At 41.9% G+C, this 17,395-nt stretch overlaps 2 protein-coding genes across 2 annotated transcripts in view; both read left to right on the plus strand.

Moving 5' to 3' along the window:
- The window catches only part of LOC109489356, an 87,324-nt gene extending 75,349 nt beyond the window's left edge, over positions 1–11,975 (plus strand). Inside the window, exon 16 of the mRNA XM_034642213.1 lies at positions 10,734–11,975. The gene's annotated coding sequence lies outside the window, so the exon portion shown is untranslated. The remainder of the gene's footprint in view (positions 1–10,733) is intronic.
- PHLPP1 (PH domain and leucine rich repeat protein phosphatase 1) overlaps positions 1–17,395 on the plus strand; it is a 266,105-nt gene that overhangs the window by 40,737 nt on the left and 207,973 nt on the right. The window contains 1 exon segment of the mRNA XM_034642214.1: positions 16,348–16,526. Within this exon segment, the coding sequence (XP_034498105.1) occupies positions 16,348–16,526 (179 nt within the window).

Genomic DNA, 17,395 nt, shown 5'->3' on the forward strand with positions numbered 1-17,395 from the left:
AGACACAGACTCCCTGCTGAGCAGGGAGCCTGAAGCAGGGGGGGGCTCGATCCTAGGACACCGGGATCAACCTGAGCTGAAAGCAGATGCTTAACCGACTGAGCCACCCAGGAGCCCCGTAATGCTATATTTTTAAGACTCCTTTTCCTATCTTCTAAAACCTTGTTTCCCCTGAAGTTAATAACTGTCTTGGTTTTTCATTCGCTTGGTTGTCTTAATTAATTACCATGAATTAAGCCACAACCTCCTCACCCGGAAAGCAAATATCTTCTCGTGTCCGAGCCCACACAGCATTTTCTTAATTTTATTTTACGGAAGCATGTCTGGAGGAGCCTCTGAGCTATTTCTTCATCCTGGACAGGCTGCCCTCCAGGCATCTTGCCAGGATGCCGTTTCCTTGACCATCAACCTGGGATCACCTTCCCTTCACCTGACTTGGGGTCTCTGTTTTCCAGATCCTCTAACTTCCTATTTCTCGGCACATTCCTTCTTTTCTCTATGGCACATTCTTCAGGGGGTTCCTGAGAAAGAGAAAGTGGCAGGTAAGGTTTGTGGGACTTTGCATATCTGAGAAAGTATCATCATTATTCTACTCTAACTCTGTTTTGCTCTCGTTCGTCTGTTCCTTCCTTCCTTCATTCCTGTCGAAGTTGTCATTAGTTGTGTGGCCAGCTACTGAACGCTAAGTTGGGAGACCTTTCCCATCCGAAACGTGCAGGCATTACTCCGCGTCTGTTGCTTTGCCGCTCAGAAGCCTGCAGCCATTCTGATCCCTCAGACTTTGAATATAACTTTTTCCCTACTGTAGAACCTTTAGGGTTGTCTCCTCCCCTAGGTCCTTAATGTTTTGAAGTCTCACGATGGTGCAACTTGATCTAGATCTGTTTTTTTTTCCATCTACTCTGCTGGGTCCCGGGTGGGCTCTGCAATCAGGAAATTTATGTTCTTTGATCCTAGAAAATTATCTTTGATGATTTCTTTCTATTTACTAGTAGTAGGATATCAGCGCTTCTCTAATTTTCTTCTCTGTTTTTCTAATTTTCTTCTCTGTTTTTCTACGATTTCCTCACATTTCTCCCAAGCTTTCTTTTGAAATTTTCATTTCTTTGGTCCTATTTTAATGTAAAAAAGCTCTTTCTTTTTCACTGTTTCTTTATTACATCTTGTTCTTATTTCATGCAGGCAGTATTTTCTCTTTTCTGATGGCACCGATGAGTCGGTTTTAAATGTCTGTTTCCTTCAAGTTGCTTTTGTTCGCTTACTTCCATTTTCTTGCACAAAGATTCCCTCGGGTTTGGTCCTCAGCTGCATGCCCCTCCGTCCATGCACGCTGCTCCTTGACGGTGGGCTTTGCTGCAGAGCGACACAACTGGGAATCCGCGGATGTTTTGGGGGGAGGTTTTCTGGTCACCCCGAAGACTGCAAGCCTCTGCCAGGCTTTGTGAGAATCAGGAGAAGGTGGCTTCTCTGGGAGGCAGCTCTGCAGGAGCAGGGCTCAATGATCAGATGGAACCTTCTAGAGAATGAGGAAACGGTATACCTTCCTCTGGGCAGAGTCTGCACCAGGTACACGGCTGGTGCGTGGAGCCCGTACTGAATTTCAGGTTCGCTCACCCCTTCAGCCAGGTGCCCTGTGCAGGGCTGAATGTGGTCCACCGTGTGGGATGGTCTGGGGTCTAGAGGCAGAGCGGAGGACAGAATCTAGGACAGCATGTAAAATTTCACTTTAATCCCAACTTCAATCGTGCTTAGTGTCCCACATCTCCAGAACTCTCTATTGTATCTACTATTTCCAGGGAATAAACGATGAAGAACAATTAGTTCCACTGAAGGTGAAGGACATGGGAGATCTAATGCCATCCTTGCTTCCTGAATAGACTGGCAGTCTCTTCTTCTTAAATCCCACATTTGTTCCTTCTGGGAAGAGCTCATGTCACCAGTTCTTGTGGTTTTAGGAAGTTCTTCACTGCAAAGTATGTTGCTTCTCAGCTTTCCCCCTGCAGGCTTAGAGTTCAGTTTCTTAGTTTGGCTAACTCAGTTATCCCTCATCCCTTAGGTTTTCAGCTTCCAATTTTTATTGCTTTGCTTCTATCTATCTATCTATCTATCTATCTATCTATCTATCTACCTACCTACCTACCTATTTTTAAAGATTCATTTATTTATTTCAGAGTGGGGGTGAGGGGCAGAGGGAGTGGAAGAGAACCTCAAGCAGACTCCCTGCTGAGCACAGAGCCCTAATCAGGGCTCGATTCATCTCAGACCCTGAGATCATGACCTGAGCTGAAACCATGAGTCAGGTCCCTAACCGACTGAGCCACCCAGGTGCCTCACTATCTATCTATATTTATCTATCATCATTTTTTAAAGAACACTACCATTTTAGTAGGATTTCATGCGAGATCAGAGTTAAATGAGCATTTTTATTCTTACTTTTGCCAGAAATTGATCTTCTTTGAATATGTTTATATAAGGTAATTTTATGACTGTCTTTTTTTCTTGATAGTTTCTTCCTTAAATTTGTCCTTTTCCATTTCTTCTTGGTCCTTTCATGCTTTGTCCAGGTTGAGTATGCGATAGCCAGTTTCTGGAGCAAAGGTCCACGGGGATGTTTGTACCAATAGACAGCTGCACTGTGCTGTTAAGACATGCTGCCCATAGTCAGTGTAGACGATGTATTTTTCTTACACGTCTGGACTACCTGGTTTGGTCACTTTTGTACTGGTCTTGAATGACTTGGACTTTCTCACTCTTTGAGATGGCGTAGAGAAAGCATTGCTCTTCCGTATTAGCACATTGGAAAGAGAAGAAAACCTCTAACTACTAATGGTGACAGGTGCATTGAAGTGCTCTTGATGGCTTTTGCTGAGAAGGCACAAAGGCACCATACTTTATTTCGACCTCAAGCAGGAAGATTTCTGTTTTTCTCTTAGTGTACTTGGCTACCCAGCATGACAAACAGAACCAAGGGATCATAGACTTTAATACACGAGAGAGTGAACTCCGGAGAAGTAAGTGTCACACCATAACTCAGCTGTATGCTCTGTTGGGCCCCTTCCGCTTGGCATCACTAACCTAGTCCCCCGGGACTTGGCATCAACTCATTTCTCCTCTAGGCAGACTTCTTTTACTAACAGCCCTCCTCGTTAGGCTGATTCAGGGATCTTGACCAGATGCTACCGAAACAACTTGTGCTTACCTCCGTTAGTGAGGAGAACATCTTTTTCCCAGACAATGTGGGTCAATTCTTATCTTTGGCTCCCTTCAGATGATAACACCCTTCTACTGAAACATCCTTCTTTCAGACACTTATATTACTGCACAGTTGGCGAGATGGCCCTATACCTTAATCACTTTGATTGAGCTTGGGTCGTTTTCAGGTCTCCATAGCAATATAGTTACATCTTAGTATGGGCTATTTCTACAAATTTCAATGATTCTTTATTTTCAGAGACTTTGTCCTTGGAGTTTGTGAGTGAGAGCCCCTAATCAGAACTGCCTATATCCTGACGATGTCATTTACCTACCTCCCAGACTTACTGGGAGAATCAGGTGAGATGATGTACATGAAAACACTTTGTTGACAGGAATGCACTCTAAGGATGTACGACATTATTTTTGCAATACATCCTATTCTTTGTTTATAGTAGACTGAAAACAAAAGTTAGATGGATTAGAAAATGAGCTTTAGGGGTGCCTGGGTGGCACAGCAGTTGGGCGTCTGCCTTCGGCTTAGGGCGTGATCCCGGCGTTGTGGGATCCAGCTCCGCATCAGGCTCCTCCGCAATGAGCCTGCTTCTTTCTCTCCCACTCCCCCTGCTTGTGTTCCCTCTCTCGCTGGCTGTCTCTATCTCTGTCAAATAAATAAAATCTTAAAAAAAAAAAAAGAAAAAGAAAATGAGCTTTAATCTGGAAAAAAGTTCTATGCTTTAATTGACCTTTATATATAAATTTAACGCAAGCTGACTTACTATGTATATAAAAGAACAACAGCTGGAGTTTTGTTATTCTTTCCTTCTTTCATTTTTTTTTGCAGTCGGTTTAAGATTTTTCATTTAAAAATGTCTGGCCCCCCAATTTAATAAATAAATCAAGGTTGTTTGTATTCCATCCTATATAGAAATTATGTTCATTTTGCAATAATAGTTTAAAATAGAACTGAAGTAGACTCAGATACCATAAAATACTGTTACTTATTTTTGAAATTCTAGTGGTTCTCTATCCCTGAGTCTTTTATTTTTTTTTTAAGATTTATTTATTTATTTATTTGAGAGAGAGAGAGAGAGAGCACACAAGCAGGGGGAGAAGGAGAGAAGGAGAAAGTCTCAAGCAGACTCCATGCTGAGTGCGGAGCCCAACGCAGTCTTGATACCAAGAGCCTGAGATCATGTCCTGATCTGAAATTGAAAGTCAGATGCTTAACCAACTGAGCCACCCAGGTGCCCTTCTTCCTAAGTCTTTTAACACTGGATTATGAGTCTCCAACCCTTTAAAAAAATGTAAACACATTAACTAAGGTTTGTTTTTTCTCCCTGTGTTTTGATATAACTATTAATTCTAAATCTTGTCAATCAAATTTGACTAATAGTATTTAAGCACTTATATTTGAGAAGGGGAAAATACACAGGTGAGATTTTTTTATGCTATTATCCTTCAGTGCACTTTGCCTGATTCAGGTCTAGCATGAATTGATTTCAGTTAGGTTTTTACACATTCAAGCACCAGAAGAAAAGCAGGTCATAATTCTAGAAGATTTTTTTTTTTAAGATTTTATTTATTTGACAGAGAGAGACACAGCGAAAGAGGCAACACAAGCAGGGGGAGTGGGAGAGGGAGAAGCAAGCTTCCCGCTGAGCAGGGAGCCTGATGTGGAGCTCAATCCCAGGACCCTGGGATCATGACCCGAGCTGAAGGCAGACACTTAACAACTGAGCCACCCAGGCGCTCCAAGAAGATGTATGTTAATATGGAAGTGTCAACTTTCAGAATACAGAAAAGGCATAATTAGAAAATGATTGTTCATTCTTTGCCCTGTGCTGGGGGCAAAAAGTCCTCTTATAATTGTCCAATTTTGAGTTTTTCCTCTTTTTAATTTTAAAAACTGTATCTATCATATTCCAACCCAGTGGAATAGGCAGCTACTTCCTTCTCCCTTCTCCCCTCCTGCCTTCCCATCTCCATCCCTCTCTCAATTATGGAATGAGTGATTTTAAAAGACAAGACTGAATTCCAGTTGAGAAGTTGATTCCTGTTGGAGAGTTGGGCCCATATTTTTATAGGAGCAGTGCTTGTTGGCAGAAGGGCATTTTCCCTTCCAAAGCTGTAAGATCCAAGAGTGAAGGGTATATGGATGATGTGGTCATCACTGTATTCTTCATATTTACCAAAGTGCCTGGCACATAGCAGATGCTCGATTAAACTCATTCAGGAAAGTCAACTAGCTGGTGTCATCGCAAAGGCCCAAAGTCAATACATGCAACTCGTGTTGAGTCCGGATCTGTACGTTCACATGGAGCTCAAACAAGGAGAGACAGCCCCTGGTCCATGTGATTTTGCACAGAACATTTCTCTTTTAGGAAAAATGTAGAAATTACTATTCATGGACAAAATTGCAAGGTGAATAGCATTCTACTTTCTCTTCAGATTTTGCTGCCTATTTGAGCACTGTCTCCAGATATTCCACCCAGCCTGCCTTACCCTTATCCTGGGCCTGCCTTACCCAACACTCCCATCTCACATGCCCAGAGCCCAGAGTCATATGTAATTAAAGTGTTAAGTAAATCCAATGTTCCCATGTCTTAAACAAGAGAGACATAACCTTTAATTAAAGGATTATGCCTAAAGTACTCATATCACACAGATCTACGGGAAAATGTAGTGGCTTATGATCTTTCTATCACTTGGTATTGTCACTCTTAATTTTAGCTGTTCTAAAGTATGTAGGTTTGATGTGCATTTTCCTGAGAGCAATCCTGGTGGGCATCTTTTCACACGCTAGTTGACTTTTTGATTATCTTCTTTTGTGAAGTGCCTGTTTAAGTGTTTAGTTGTTTTGCCTGTTGTTTTTGAAAGGATTGCCTTTTTCTTATTGATTTGTAGGAGTTCCTTTTACATTCTGAATATAAATCCTTTGTCTCCCCCAAGGTCTGTGGTTTGTATTCTCACTCTCTTGATGATGCCTTTGGATGGGCAGAAGTTCTTTTGTGCTTTAAAAGCTTTGCCTATCACAAGGTCATTTTCAGAAGTTTTGTAATTTAAACTTTCATATTTAGATCTAAGATCTACCTCAGATTATTTTGGGGGGGATTGTGCCCCATAGCATTTTAATTATAGCCTAAGAATAATGAGCTCTCTCTGTCTTCCTCAAAGACCTTGGTCCTCACATCTCTTACTTTATCTGAATGTGGTCATTTCAACTCAGGCTAGGTTATTGGAGAGACTGTGGAGATTTTCTGGGGAAGGAAAGCCTTTCTTCTCAAGTGTCCTCTGAAGTGTCCACTCTGGCTTTGAATCCATGTCCACTTATGTTCTAGGGCAGTTCTTGTTTACAAGCATGATGCCGCCGTGCACAATTTGTAACTTGTTCAACAGTTGGGGAAAAATCAGAAACTAGAGCTTCTGTTCCAAAGCAAAAAGGCACCAAACTTAAACAGGCAAGGAAGACTTTATTTAAGGTTATTGTGGTAGGGGAGAGAGACCAGAACTCAGCCTGAACTCAATTCCACTGACACAGGAGGCGGAAGAGTTTCTAAGGGCTGAGGTGAGCAAGTGAGCGAGCACAGGAGGGTGTTGGGCCATCTGTGTTTACGAATTGAATTTTCCAAAGGAACAACACATTTCCTACATTTTTGTGACAAGAGGTAGTTTTGCAACATGGAGCAGACCCCCACTGAAGTTAGGCTCTTACTTTCCCAGAGGGACTGAGAGACAGCTCTGCTATCATCCTTCCGTGCTATTTCAAAGACGTGGCTCCCAGGTCCTGGAGAAAATCTTTCTGGGTTGAAAAACTGGAAAGAGGCTTTTAAAAAATTTACATACATCTCAGAAGGGTAGAGAAGCCATAGTTATGAATGTTCTAAAGAAAAGCTCTAAGTAAAGAGAGGTTGGGGGACTGCAGTCAGGAAGAAGTCTGTCTAAAATTGAGTCCAGCTGAGAGAAACATTAAGGTTGTCTTGGTCACCTTCTCAGAGACCTGGCAAAGATACTATTCATAAATGCATGCTAGAGTTGGCACCTGCTCCCGGGCCAACTCCTTTATCTGCCTACAAGTTGGGTGGGCTTTGCAAGAGTACCAGCCTGGCCAGGGAGCTGCTCTGGGAGCTGATGGTAATCAGGGCTGCAGGAGGGAAGCAGAGCTGCTCATTGCTCCAGATGCTGGGTGTGACTTTGACACCTGCTTCCCTAGGTGCAGAAGAAAGAGCCTCTGCTCCTCTTTGGTTCAGAGATGGAGGCCATTGGCCAGATGTGTTTGCCTGGAGTGAGGTCTGGGTTCCTTCATGGGCGGCACTGTGGAGGTCTGTGTCCCTCCCCCGAAGCCCCACCTCCTCACCTGGGCTTGTCATGAGAGCCACGTCCATGGGGATCTCAGGAACATAGCTGGGGCCTGAGATGTTTTTTTCCAGTATTAGTGCCACTCTATCTCCTGCCCCCACTCCCCACCAACACTGTCCCTCATTTTGGGGCCCAGGGAATTTTATGTCCTGGGAAAGAGAGGTAGTAAATCTGGGGGGTTGGCCAAATGACTTGCTGGAAAGAATCTGGGTATGTAGGGAAGGGAGGCAGTAAGGCTAAAATGGATCAATGAGGAGAGCAAGAGAGACAGGTTTGGGTGGTGAGTCTGTCATGAGCCACATGGTGGGGCTGGGGTGAGCCTGGCCCAGAGAAGATGAAGGTAACTTACACTCTGGTCCTGTTTCATCCAGACTCCAGAGGAGCCAGTTCTGGATGGTTTCCCTTTGCGTTACTCTTTTACTTTAAACCAAAATACAGGAGGGGGAGGGGAGGAAGCCCAACAAACCCCAATACCCAAACATCCCTGGGATTTCTAGGAGTGACTGAAACAAAACTGTCTCATTTGACTGTCAAAAGAGAGTACGGTGGTGAGGGAGGGCTGGGAGGAGGGGCGTGTCCCCAGCTCCCCCTTGCTGCTCTGTCAATGAAAAGCCTCTTTTCCTGGGGCTCAATTTTGAATCGTGTTCATTAGCTTGGCCCTGCTACCTGGGCCCAGTACTCATTTTTTTTTTTTTAAGTACTCATTTTTTAGCATAACAATACAGAGGAGTGATGAACAATTTTTTAAAAGAAACAATAGCAACAAATGAAAACCCAAATATCCTCTCTCACTGAGGGAGCGTTGAGGCCCCGTATTACCCAAGCACCAGAGGGAAGACGAACAAATTTGAAGCCCTAATCTTGGTGTCAGAAAGCTTGGGTTTCTATTCTTGCTTTGCCCCTTTCTAGCTGTGTGAGCTGAAAAAAGATTAAATTTCTGAGCTATTCTTTACAATGGGAATCATATGCAACGCTCACAGGGGTCAAAGGGATGAGAAAACTCTATGGATGGGACTGGCAGTGACCCAGGCAGAGGGCTGTCAGAGAAAACACAGGACACCCAGGAAAATCAAATCTCAGATCAGCAGTGAATACTTTTTCATACAAGTATGTCCAAACAGTGCTATTACTGGGTGTCCTGTGTTTTTGTTTGCAAAATCTGGCCCCCCTACCCTGGCCTGGGGTAGGCACTTGATAGATATTTCCTCACTTCCACTTCTTCATAAGCTCATCTAAAAAGGATTTTGGACACTGCCTGATTTAAATGTAGCTAAGTTGTGGTCGAAGGATGCTGCGATAAGGGAAGATGACTGTAGCAAAAATACACTGTAACTGTATTCTTATTTCCACAAAGAAGAATAGTACAAAAAAATGGCATAAAAACCCTCAAAGCCAGCATGGTGTCCTGCCTGATTGTTAATTCACTCTTTATGGAGCTCTTAAATAAATCATGGTTTGCCAAAATGATGCATTTTTATCTAGAAATTAAAAATTATGTTTTGAGTGAGTTTTTAATAACATGGAAAAGTGTTTATGGAATAATTTTGAGTGAGGAAAACAGGTTAAAAACTTGTAGCTACATTATGATCTCTACTACATTAAAATGCATTAAAAAATCCGAGAGGAAATACATGAAAATAAGTGGGAGTCATTGGATTCTTTTTGTTCATCTTTGCATCTTTAGTGTTTTCAGTATTGTCCAGACTTTCTATAACACACTTATTACTCTTAGAATTAATATTTAAAGTTCTCTCCTAAATTAAATTAGGTTTATAGTTTATTGATTGTTTTATATTATAAATAAAATTTTAAGCGAAATAAGTGACAGGAAACTTAACTTTAAACTCTTAATCATGGACAAAAGGTAGAAGTTCAGGTTATAACAAAAACCATACAGTTGATTTTTTATTTTTTTAAGATTTACTTATTTATTTTAGAGAAAGGGAGAGAGTGCGAGTGGGGAGAGGGTCCGAAGAAGAGGGAGAGAATCTCAAGCCGACTCCGCACTGAGCGGGGAGCCCAATGCGGGGCTCAATCCCATGACCCTGAGATCATGACCTGAGCCAAATTCAAGAGTCAGACGCTTACCCTACTGAACTACCCAGGTGCCCCCATATAGTTGATATTTTTTTAAAAACCTTTGTTATGAAGCATAATATGAACAGGATAGGATACAAAAGACAAATGTACAACTAAAACACATTTTCTAAAAAGAGGGAACCCAGGTAGACACCTAGGTCAAGACAGAACACCATCAGCATCCCAGAAGCCACCTCAGGCCCCTTTTCGCTTGCTCCCCTACAGGTTTGTGTTATGTACTTCCTTTTCCTTTTGTTTCAGTTTTACCACCTAAATTGCATCCCTAAAAAAAAAAGAGAGAGAGAGAGAGAGGTTAGTTTGGCTTATTCTTGAACTTGGTATAAATGGAATCAAATGGAAGCATTCTGCTGTGCCTGGCTTCTTTCATTCAACATGCTAAGATTCATTCATATTGCCTAGCACTGTGATTATTTATTCATGTTTGTTGCTGGGTTGGGTTTTCAGTGTAGACTGTACTACCACTGGTTTATCCATTCTATTGTTGACGGACATTTGGGTTGATTCCATTTGGCTCTGCTAACTGCAGCTGCTACTGATATCTTTGTCCGTGTCTCCTGGTACACATGTGCTCACTGGCTGATGATCTGTGCCCTGACCTTACTTCGTGCTAAGATTTCTACCTATCTGTGACTATAAAAGGAAAACTGATAAAGACCCTGGAGTCGGGGACTCTGAAGCTGTAGATCTTGTCGTCACGGATTGGCTCCTCTTCATGACAAATTCAGATTTCAAAGGACTGAAAACCCAGCAGTTTTCTTAAATGTCAGAATCAACCTGCTGTTATTTTAAATGCATTAGAAACGCTTTTAAATGGCGAGAATCAGTCTTTAAAGGCTTCCCCCCCCCCCCGGAAGTTAATAGCGTCTAAATGTGAAGGTCTGCACTTCTTGACTAACAAAAACATTTGCCAGTATTCAAAATTAGAGAGTTTTCGTTTTTAGCCAGAATCAGAAGTAATTTTTTGAGCCAGGAGAGATTTGACAGACACTCTCTGGTTGAGTCCCTTTGTTTCCTAAATCAGTAACTGAAAACTCCTTGAGGTCAAATGTCTTCCCAATGTCACACTTAACTTGTTATTATAGGAGCTGGACTAGAATGGGGACTTCTGACTTCCAACCTTAGAGGTTACTGAACTCTGCCGAAATATTACACGGGGCTACCTTTCAGTTGTGGAACGTGTCGAAGGCTGAGAATGTTATTCTGCCGTTGTCACCATCATCTATCCCACTTGTTCATGCACCCACCTGCGCATGAGTGCCCCTGCTTGCTTTTTCAGCGTCCCAGTGTTACGGCGGAGTATGGTAAGATCATGCATGTTATACAGTACTGGTGCACTGGTTACAGTTTCTAGTATTTTGATCCATAAGGCAACAGAGGGTTGTAAATTGTTGAATTCTGGCAAGTAATAGCTCTGTATTCACCTAAGCACATATTATGGGCTACAGAATGGAAGAGCACTAGAGATAACGCTTTGCAAACCCTCATGCTGTGATTACCGATGCCGGTCTGAGATCTGGCACTGGTTTGCCATGGTCTTTTTCTTGATTTGTGGTAACATGAGGAAAAAAAGGACAAAGTAAGGAGTTTTCCATAAAGTTAACTTTGTTCACTTTAAAGAGACTACCTTTTATGCTGCGACTTGTCTTTCCTACTTTTGTGTGTGTGTTAAAATGTACTTTCTTTAGTAGTATTTTTATGGTATTTATAGTTTAAAAATGTTCTTGAGGGCAATACTTACAACTGTTTTATTCGCTATTATGTACTCAGCTTCGTGCCTGACGTAGGAGACTTAATGACTATTTAAATGAATGAGTAGAAGGTTGATATCCTTAGTTTGGTCACTAGTTTTTTCGGGTGGTGGGATTTCACGAATCCCTGAAATCTAGAAGTCTGATAAATCTCCGATCGTCACTCCTGAGGAGCGCTCCGAAGCACCTAGCGTATTGGAATGTCCCCGTCCCAAATTCACATCTGTTTGGTTCCTGAGAAGGTGACCATATTTGGAAATAAGGTCTTTACAGATGCAATCAAATTAAGATGAGATCATAATAAATTAGAATCGGCCCTCATTCAATGACTGGCATCCTTATAAGAAGAGGAGCTGGGATATAGAGACACAGGGACAAGGCCATGCAATGACAGATGCCAGAAAACAGAGATTGAAGGATGGACCTCCAAGCCGAGGAACGCTGCAAACCACCAGAAGTTGCCTGAGGCAAGAAAGGTGTCCTCAGAGCTTTCAAAGGGTGCATGGTCCTGGGGACACCTTGACATTGGACTTCCACCCTCCAGAACTGTGAGAGAATAAATTTCTGTTGTTTCAAGCCATCTAGTTCATGGTCCTTTGTTATGACAGCCCTAAGAAACAACTATATCTGGGAGTCCAGACCAGTGGTGTGACGGGAAGTAAAAGGGAAAAGGGTAAGATTTCTAGGAATTGACTGTGTGTCTCCTATAATCTCTTTGGGGGCACAAGAAGAGAATACCCATGCTACTTCTTTAGGGTATAATTAATGACCATAAATATAGGGGAAATCATTATTTGGAGACGACTTTTCATTTTTACTCATGGAAGATTCAGGAGAAATGCTTTGGGATGATTTCAGAAGGATTTTTGTTAGGAATCTTGGTGGAAAGAGATTTTAGGTACTTGGGACAGACTAGAACCCAAAATGAGTTTCTAAAAAGCTGAGTGTAAATCAGTTTTTAAAATTAATATGTTTTAAATGTATAAATATTACAAAGGCCCAGTATTTAAAGCAATTGTATGATGAGCTCATATATAAGAGAAAGAATATAGAATACTTTGGGAAGAAATATTTATACCCTAATGTGTAACAAATGTATCTAGATTGCCATATTTCCCATTGGCCTAAAACAAGAACCGTCTATATGAAAGAAAACAGGAGGTCAGTTTTAACATCGGTAATGTTATTTACAAGCTTCCTTAGGGCGGGTATTTTTGTCTATACTATTTACTGGGGTAAATGGTGCCTACACATAAACTTTCTATAAATATATGTTGAATAAATGCCCCAGGTGATTTACAGTGAATGAGTGTCCCAGGTAATTTACATTGTTATTGAAAGAGGTGGGATTACAAGGTCTCTATTTCTTGGTTTAATACTTCATTGTTGTGACGTAATGTAATACGTCTGTTTATTTCTATGAGGCAGGATGTGAGAAATAAGAAAAGGACAAAGAATCATGGGATTTAAAAGGGTACACTAAAATCTGAAAACTCTCAAGTGTATTTATAAAGTGGACTACCTAAAATGAGTGGCAATCTGAGCTCTTGATAGAGTTCAAATGGTAAGTTTTGTGAGGGAGGGGTAAGGTTTTAGAGAGAACAGAAGGTATCTTCCTGCTAGTGAGAAGGGAACATACGAATTCAGTTTAGCCACCTGGGGCCCATCTAGTGCACCAGAGCAGTAATTTGCTAAATGGGTCCCTCATAGTAAAAAAGAATGAGTAAATAGTGAGCAATTTAGGCATGGTAAACCACTAGTAGCTCAAGGGAATATAAGAATGTGAAACTATAATTAGATCTCATGTTCATAATGTACTAACTAAATGTATTACATTGTATATTGCATCTTTCTGAGTTTATTTCTGGACACAGCTGAGCCCCTAACAATTCGGCCCGAAACCATCCCAGCTATCAATTCATGCTTCCATTAAAATTCCAACTGCTTATATTAGAAAAAAATTCCAAAGATGATTTCTTTTATCCTGGATCTAAGGATGCAAACAGGATTAACCTAGATGCAAAACACAGCAAGTCAGTTATAAATCACACAGCACAAAATAAACTGTGGCAGTAAATTGAAAATTATGTTCTCTTTTTCTATACTTAGCTGTGAAAATATTTTAACAAGTTGGCATCAGGGTTTGCAACTTTTACATCTGTTGTTTCTTTTCAGGATTATCTCTTAGCATTTTAAGATGTGACTCTTTGAAGAATGTGGCTAGTCAGAAACCTGGTAGTAGATTGTACATTTGGAGCACTTTAAAGGGTGGGGGGCATTCGTGAGTTACAAGGTTTCAGGATACTTGGCCTATGCCCCACTCGACTTTTAGTAGAAGCTGCTATTTCATTGGTGTATGGAAAACATTTGTCCTTTACTGAAATCCTTTTCTTATTCAGAGAAATGGTATAGTGTGGGTTGGCTCAAGATGGTCTGGATCATGTTCCATGACACTAGCAAGTTCTAAGCACCAGTTTCATTGCCCTTATCAATGTCTATTATTTCAACCGTGAGGTTCCAGTTGATCTAGCGGTAAGGGGACTGTATTCTTTACAAACTTTCCTTTTGTTTCTCTCTCTCCTCTCACCCCCAAGTTTAGTAACTTTATTGAAGTTTTGGAGGTAGAACAAGGAATGGATCACACTGTGCACACTTGTTCTTCTGCTCTTCCCTCAACTTGGGTTTTTAGTTTTCTGGGTGCAATGGAATATGGCATCTTTCAGACTATGGACTTTGTGCATGAAATAAATTCATCTATGTAGAAATTATATTCTACAGTCTTCTTCTTCCCCACCCTGTCCCCAACACAGGATTTTTTGTTTTGTTTTAGTTTTTTAGGCTGGAGTGTATTTCCTTTTTTCTTTATGATGAGATACTTTAACATTAACACTACTCATTATGCCCCTCCTCTTCCCAATTCAGCAACTCCTCATACCGAGTGGGGCAGGTGTGTAGGATGATTCCCCACCCCTTCCACCTCCAGTACTTTGGATACAAAATTCTCTGAGCTATGCTTTAATTTTTTTTTCCTCTTGGAGGTGTTTTGGTCATAAATACCTTAGAAGAGTAAACAAAATTCTTAGAGGATAAAAAGGCAGAGTTGGGGTGATTGAAGATTGAAGCTGAATGATGGGAACCAGAACTAGATTAAGTACAGTACTACAATTTCTTAGGGAGGATGCAAATGGACATTAGGCCAATGGTAACAGTATTTATGATTAGAACAAACTTTCCCTGAGTTTGTTACATTAGCTAAAGAAATATACCTCTAGAAGCCAGCTGTATGGGGGCTATAGCTATTAGCCATATTTCTTAAATAGCAAAAATTGAACAGGTTTGTAAGAAATCAGCTAAGGTACTAATGAGTAGAAAGAGGTCTAAACAGTCCATATTTTAGGATTGAAATTTAACATGCTCTTTGTGTTTTTTTGTTTTTTTTTAAGATTTTATTTATTCAACAGAGATAGAGACAGCCAGCGAGAGAGGGAACACAAGCAGGGGAAGTGGGAGAGGAAGAAGCAGGCCTCATAATGGAAGAGCCTGATCTGGGGCTCGATCCCATAACGCCGGGATCACGCCCTGAGCCGAAGGCAGACGCTTAACTGCTGTGCCACCCAGGCGCCCCTGCTCTTTGTTTTTTAATCTAATTTAAGAAAGGCTAAATTAAAATACCATTCTTTTCACTTCTAGAACTAATGTTTGTGTTAAGAGCTACTCAAGTCAACATACGGATTAGTGTAGTTGAAATTTGTCTTCAGTATCATTACTTCTTTTCTGCCTCTTTCTTTCAGAGACAGATCCTTCAACAACTACCCAGTTTTATTTGTTACAGAAAATTTCATCCAAAGTTAGTCTCTATTGTTTGACTTCCTGGAGAAGGTCAGTTCCCCTTGTTTTATTTTTGTTTCTCCCCATTGCACCTTATATTTTCCCCTTTCTACATCCCTCTCACTTGTTGAATGTCTTTCTTTATAACCTATAAGCTCTATGAAGGCAAGATCAGTGTCTGATTTATTCAATTGCTTACCACAGTGACTGTTGTATAATATGTTTATGATTATTTGTTAAATTAATTGACATGACTATCTTATCTTGCATTCTCCCTACTTTTAAAAATGGAACTCTGTGCTGTTGATTGAATTGAAACCACAAAATTTAGTTCCATGAGGCCAAGGGTTAAGATTTCAAAAGAAAGATATAGAAAATTATTTTCAGGAATTTCAAAAATTAGGAGAAATATTTATTTTCATCCTGGTGGCTTCCTCCATTCCTCTTCAAAGAAATTGTGTAGATAACCTAAGTGTGACTTTCCTTGCCCTTATGAATTTATTTCAGCAACAAGTTCTAGCTGATCTCTTTCTTTTTTTTAAGATTTTTTATTTTTAAGTAATCGCTACACTCAAGTGGTACTCGAACTCACCACCGGGAGATCAAGAGTCCCATGCTCCACTGATTGAGCCAGCTAGGCACGCCTCATCTCTCTTTCTCTCTCCATGGTGCCCCCCCCCCAGGTTTAGTAACTTCATTGAAATTAAGGCAGGCCCTGGATAGTATGCAGCTGACAGAATCTCACATGTGAAAATCCAGATTTATAAAACAATCTGGGGGAATGGTAATTCAATTAAAACGGTTTACTAAATTCTTTTGAATAGCAAGCTATTCCAGTGTAGCCTACAGTATTAACTGATAAGAAGGTGCAAGTTTTCAGACCACAACTAAACATTGTAGCAGCAAAAACTAATTTTTTTTCTTAACGTTGAAAGAAAAAACAAGGTGAGACATAAGAGAGAATACACAGGACGAGCCAATGTCATATCCCACCATGTCTCCAGTCCATCATTTCTTCTACTTTCCACTGCTTCCGTTGTCATTAAGTTACTTCACGCTTTAACGTCAATGGGAAAAAAACAAGACCCCAACCCTTTGCCTTTTTCTTTCCCACATATAGTTTTGGGAGAGGATCGGCTATCGGCTGCACGATTTCCAAAAAGCGCTTTCAACAACTGTCCAAGTTAGAACTTCCAGACGCCGTCTTCCCTGGCCTGGAAAAAGCGGGGGAAGTGAAGTTGACCACTTCCACGGCCAGTTATCCTGCGGTGCTCTGGCCGTGTTTTTGCGTCTCGTACAGTGGGTGGAGGTGAGAACCAAGGAACGAAGACCTTCACACCGTGTAGAGTTCCTCAAAGCCCTCACTTTAAATCATCAGGGAAAACGAAAGTCTTGTGGGAAGCGGGAATGGGCGGGTTGGGCGCAAGTTAATAACAAGAACATTCCCAGGTACAGAGCTTAACAGCAGAGGGCACAATACCCACTGCCCATAGCCAGCGGCTGGCTGCAAGGAGGGGCATAAAGTAAGGATCTCTGGGGCTTGTGGTTCGCCATGTTTCCCTCGGGCGTGTTTGTTCCCATAATAGAACTACAACTCCCAAGGTGCACCGCGCGCCCCTCTCTTCGCAGGCAGCCCCTCTCCCAAGGCCGGCGCAGGAATCTCCCGGGAAACTGCCCTCCCCGCCCCGCCCTCGTACGCGTCACGTTTGTTTACCCTGAAGCTCCGCCTCCTCGCCGTCCTACAGCTCCCTCCGCTCCTCCCGGGAATGCCGTCATGCTAACGATGCATATTCATGAGGCCCTCGTGGAGCTCCCGCCCTGCCCGCCTCCCGCCTTCCCGCTCCAGGCGCGTGATTAATATTCAATGAGCCCGGCTACGCGGCTGGTTCGCCGCGGTGAGGTGGGGAGGGGGCGGGCGGGGCCTGCGCTCCTGAGCCTGCGACCCGGGCGGGGAGGGCGTGTGTGGGGGGGGGCGGTGGCGGCGAGGCGGGCGGGCGCGCGGGATGGAACACCGAGACACCGACGGAATGCTCCGAATTGCCACATAATCCCCTGGAACGGCCGCGCCGAACGCCATTGGCTTCTCCCTTCTCCCCGCGCTGCTTTTTTTTTTTTTTTTTTTTTTTTTTTTTTTTTTTTTTTTTTTTTTTTTTTTTTTTTTTTTTTTT

The sequence above is a fragment of the Ailuropoda melanoleuca genome, chromosome 14, assembly GCF_002007445.2.
Source record: "Ailuropoda melanoleuca isolate Jingjing chromosome 14, ASM200744v2, whole genome shotgun sequence".
NCBI classification, from domain to species: domain Eukaryota; kingdom Metazoa; phylum Chordata; class Mammalia; order Carnivora; family Ursidae; genus Ailuropoda; species Ailuropoda melanoleuca.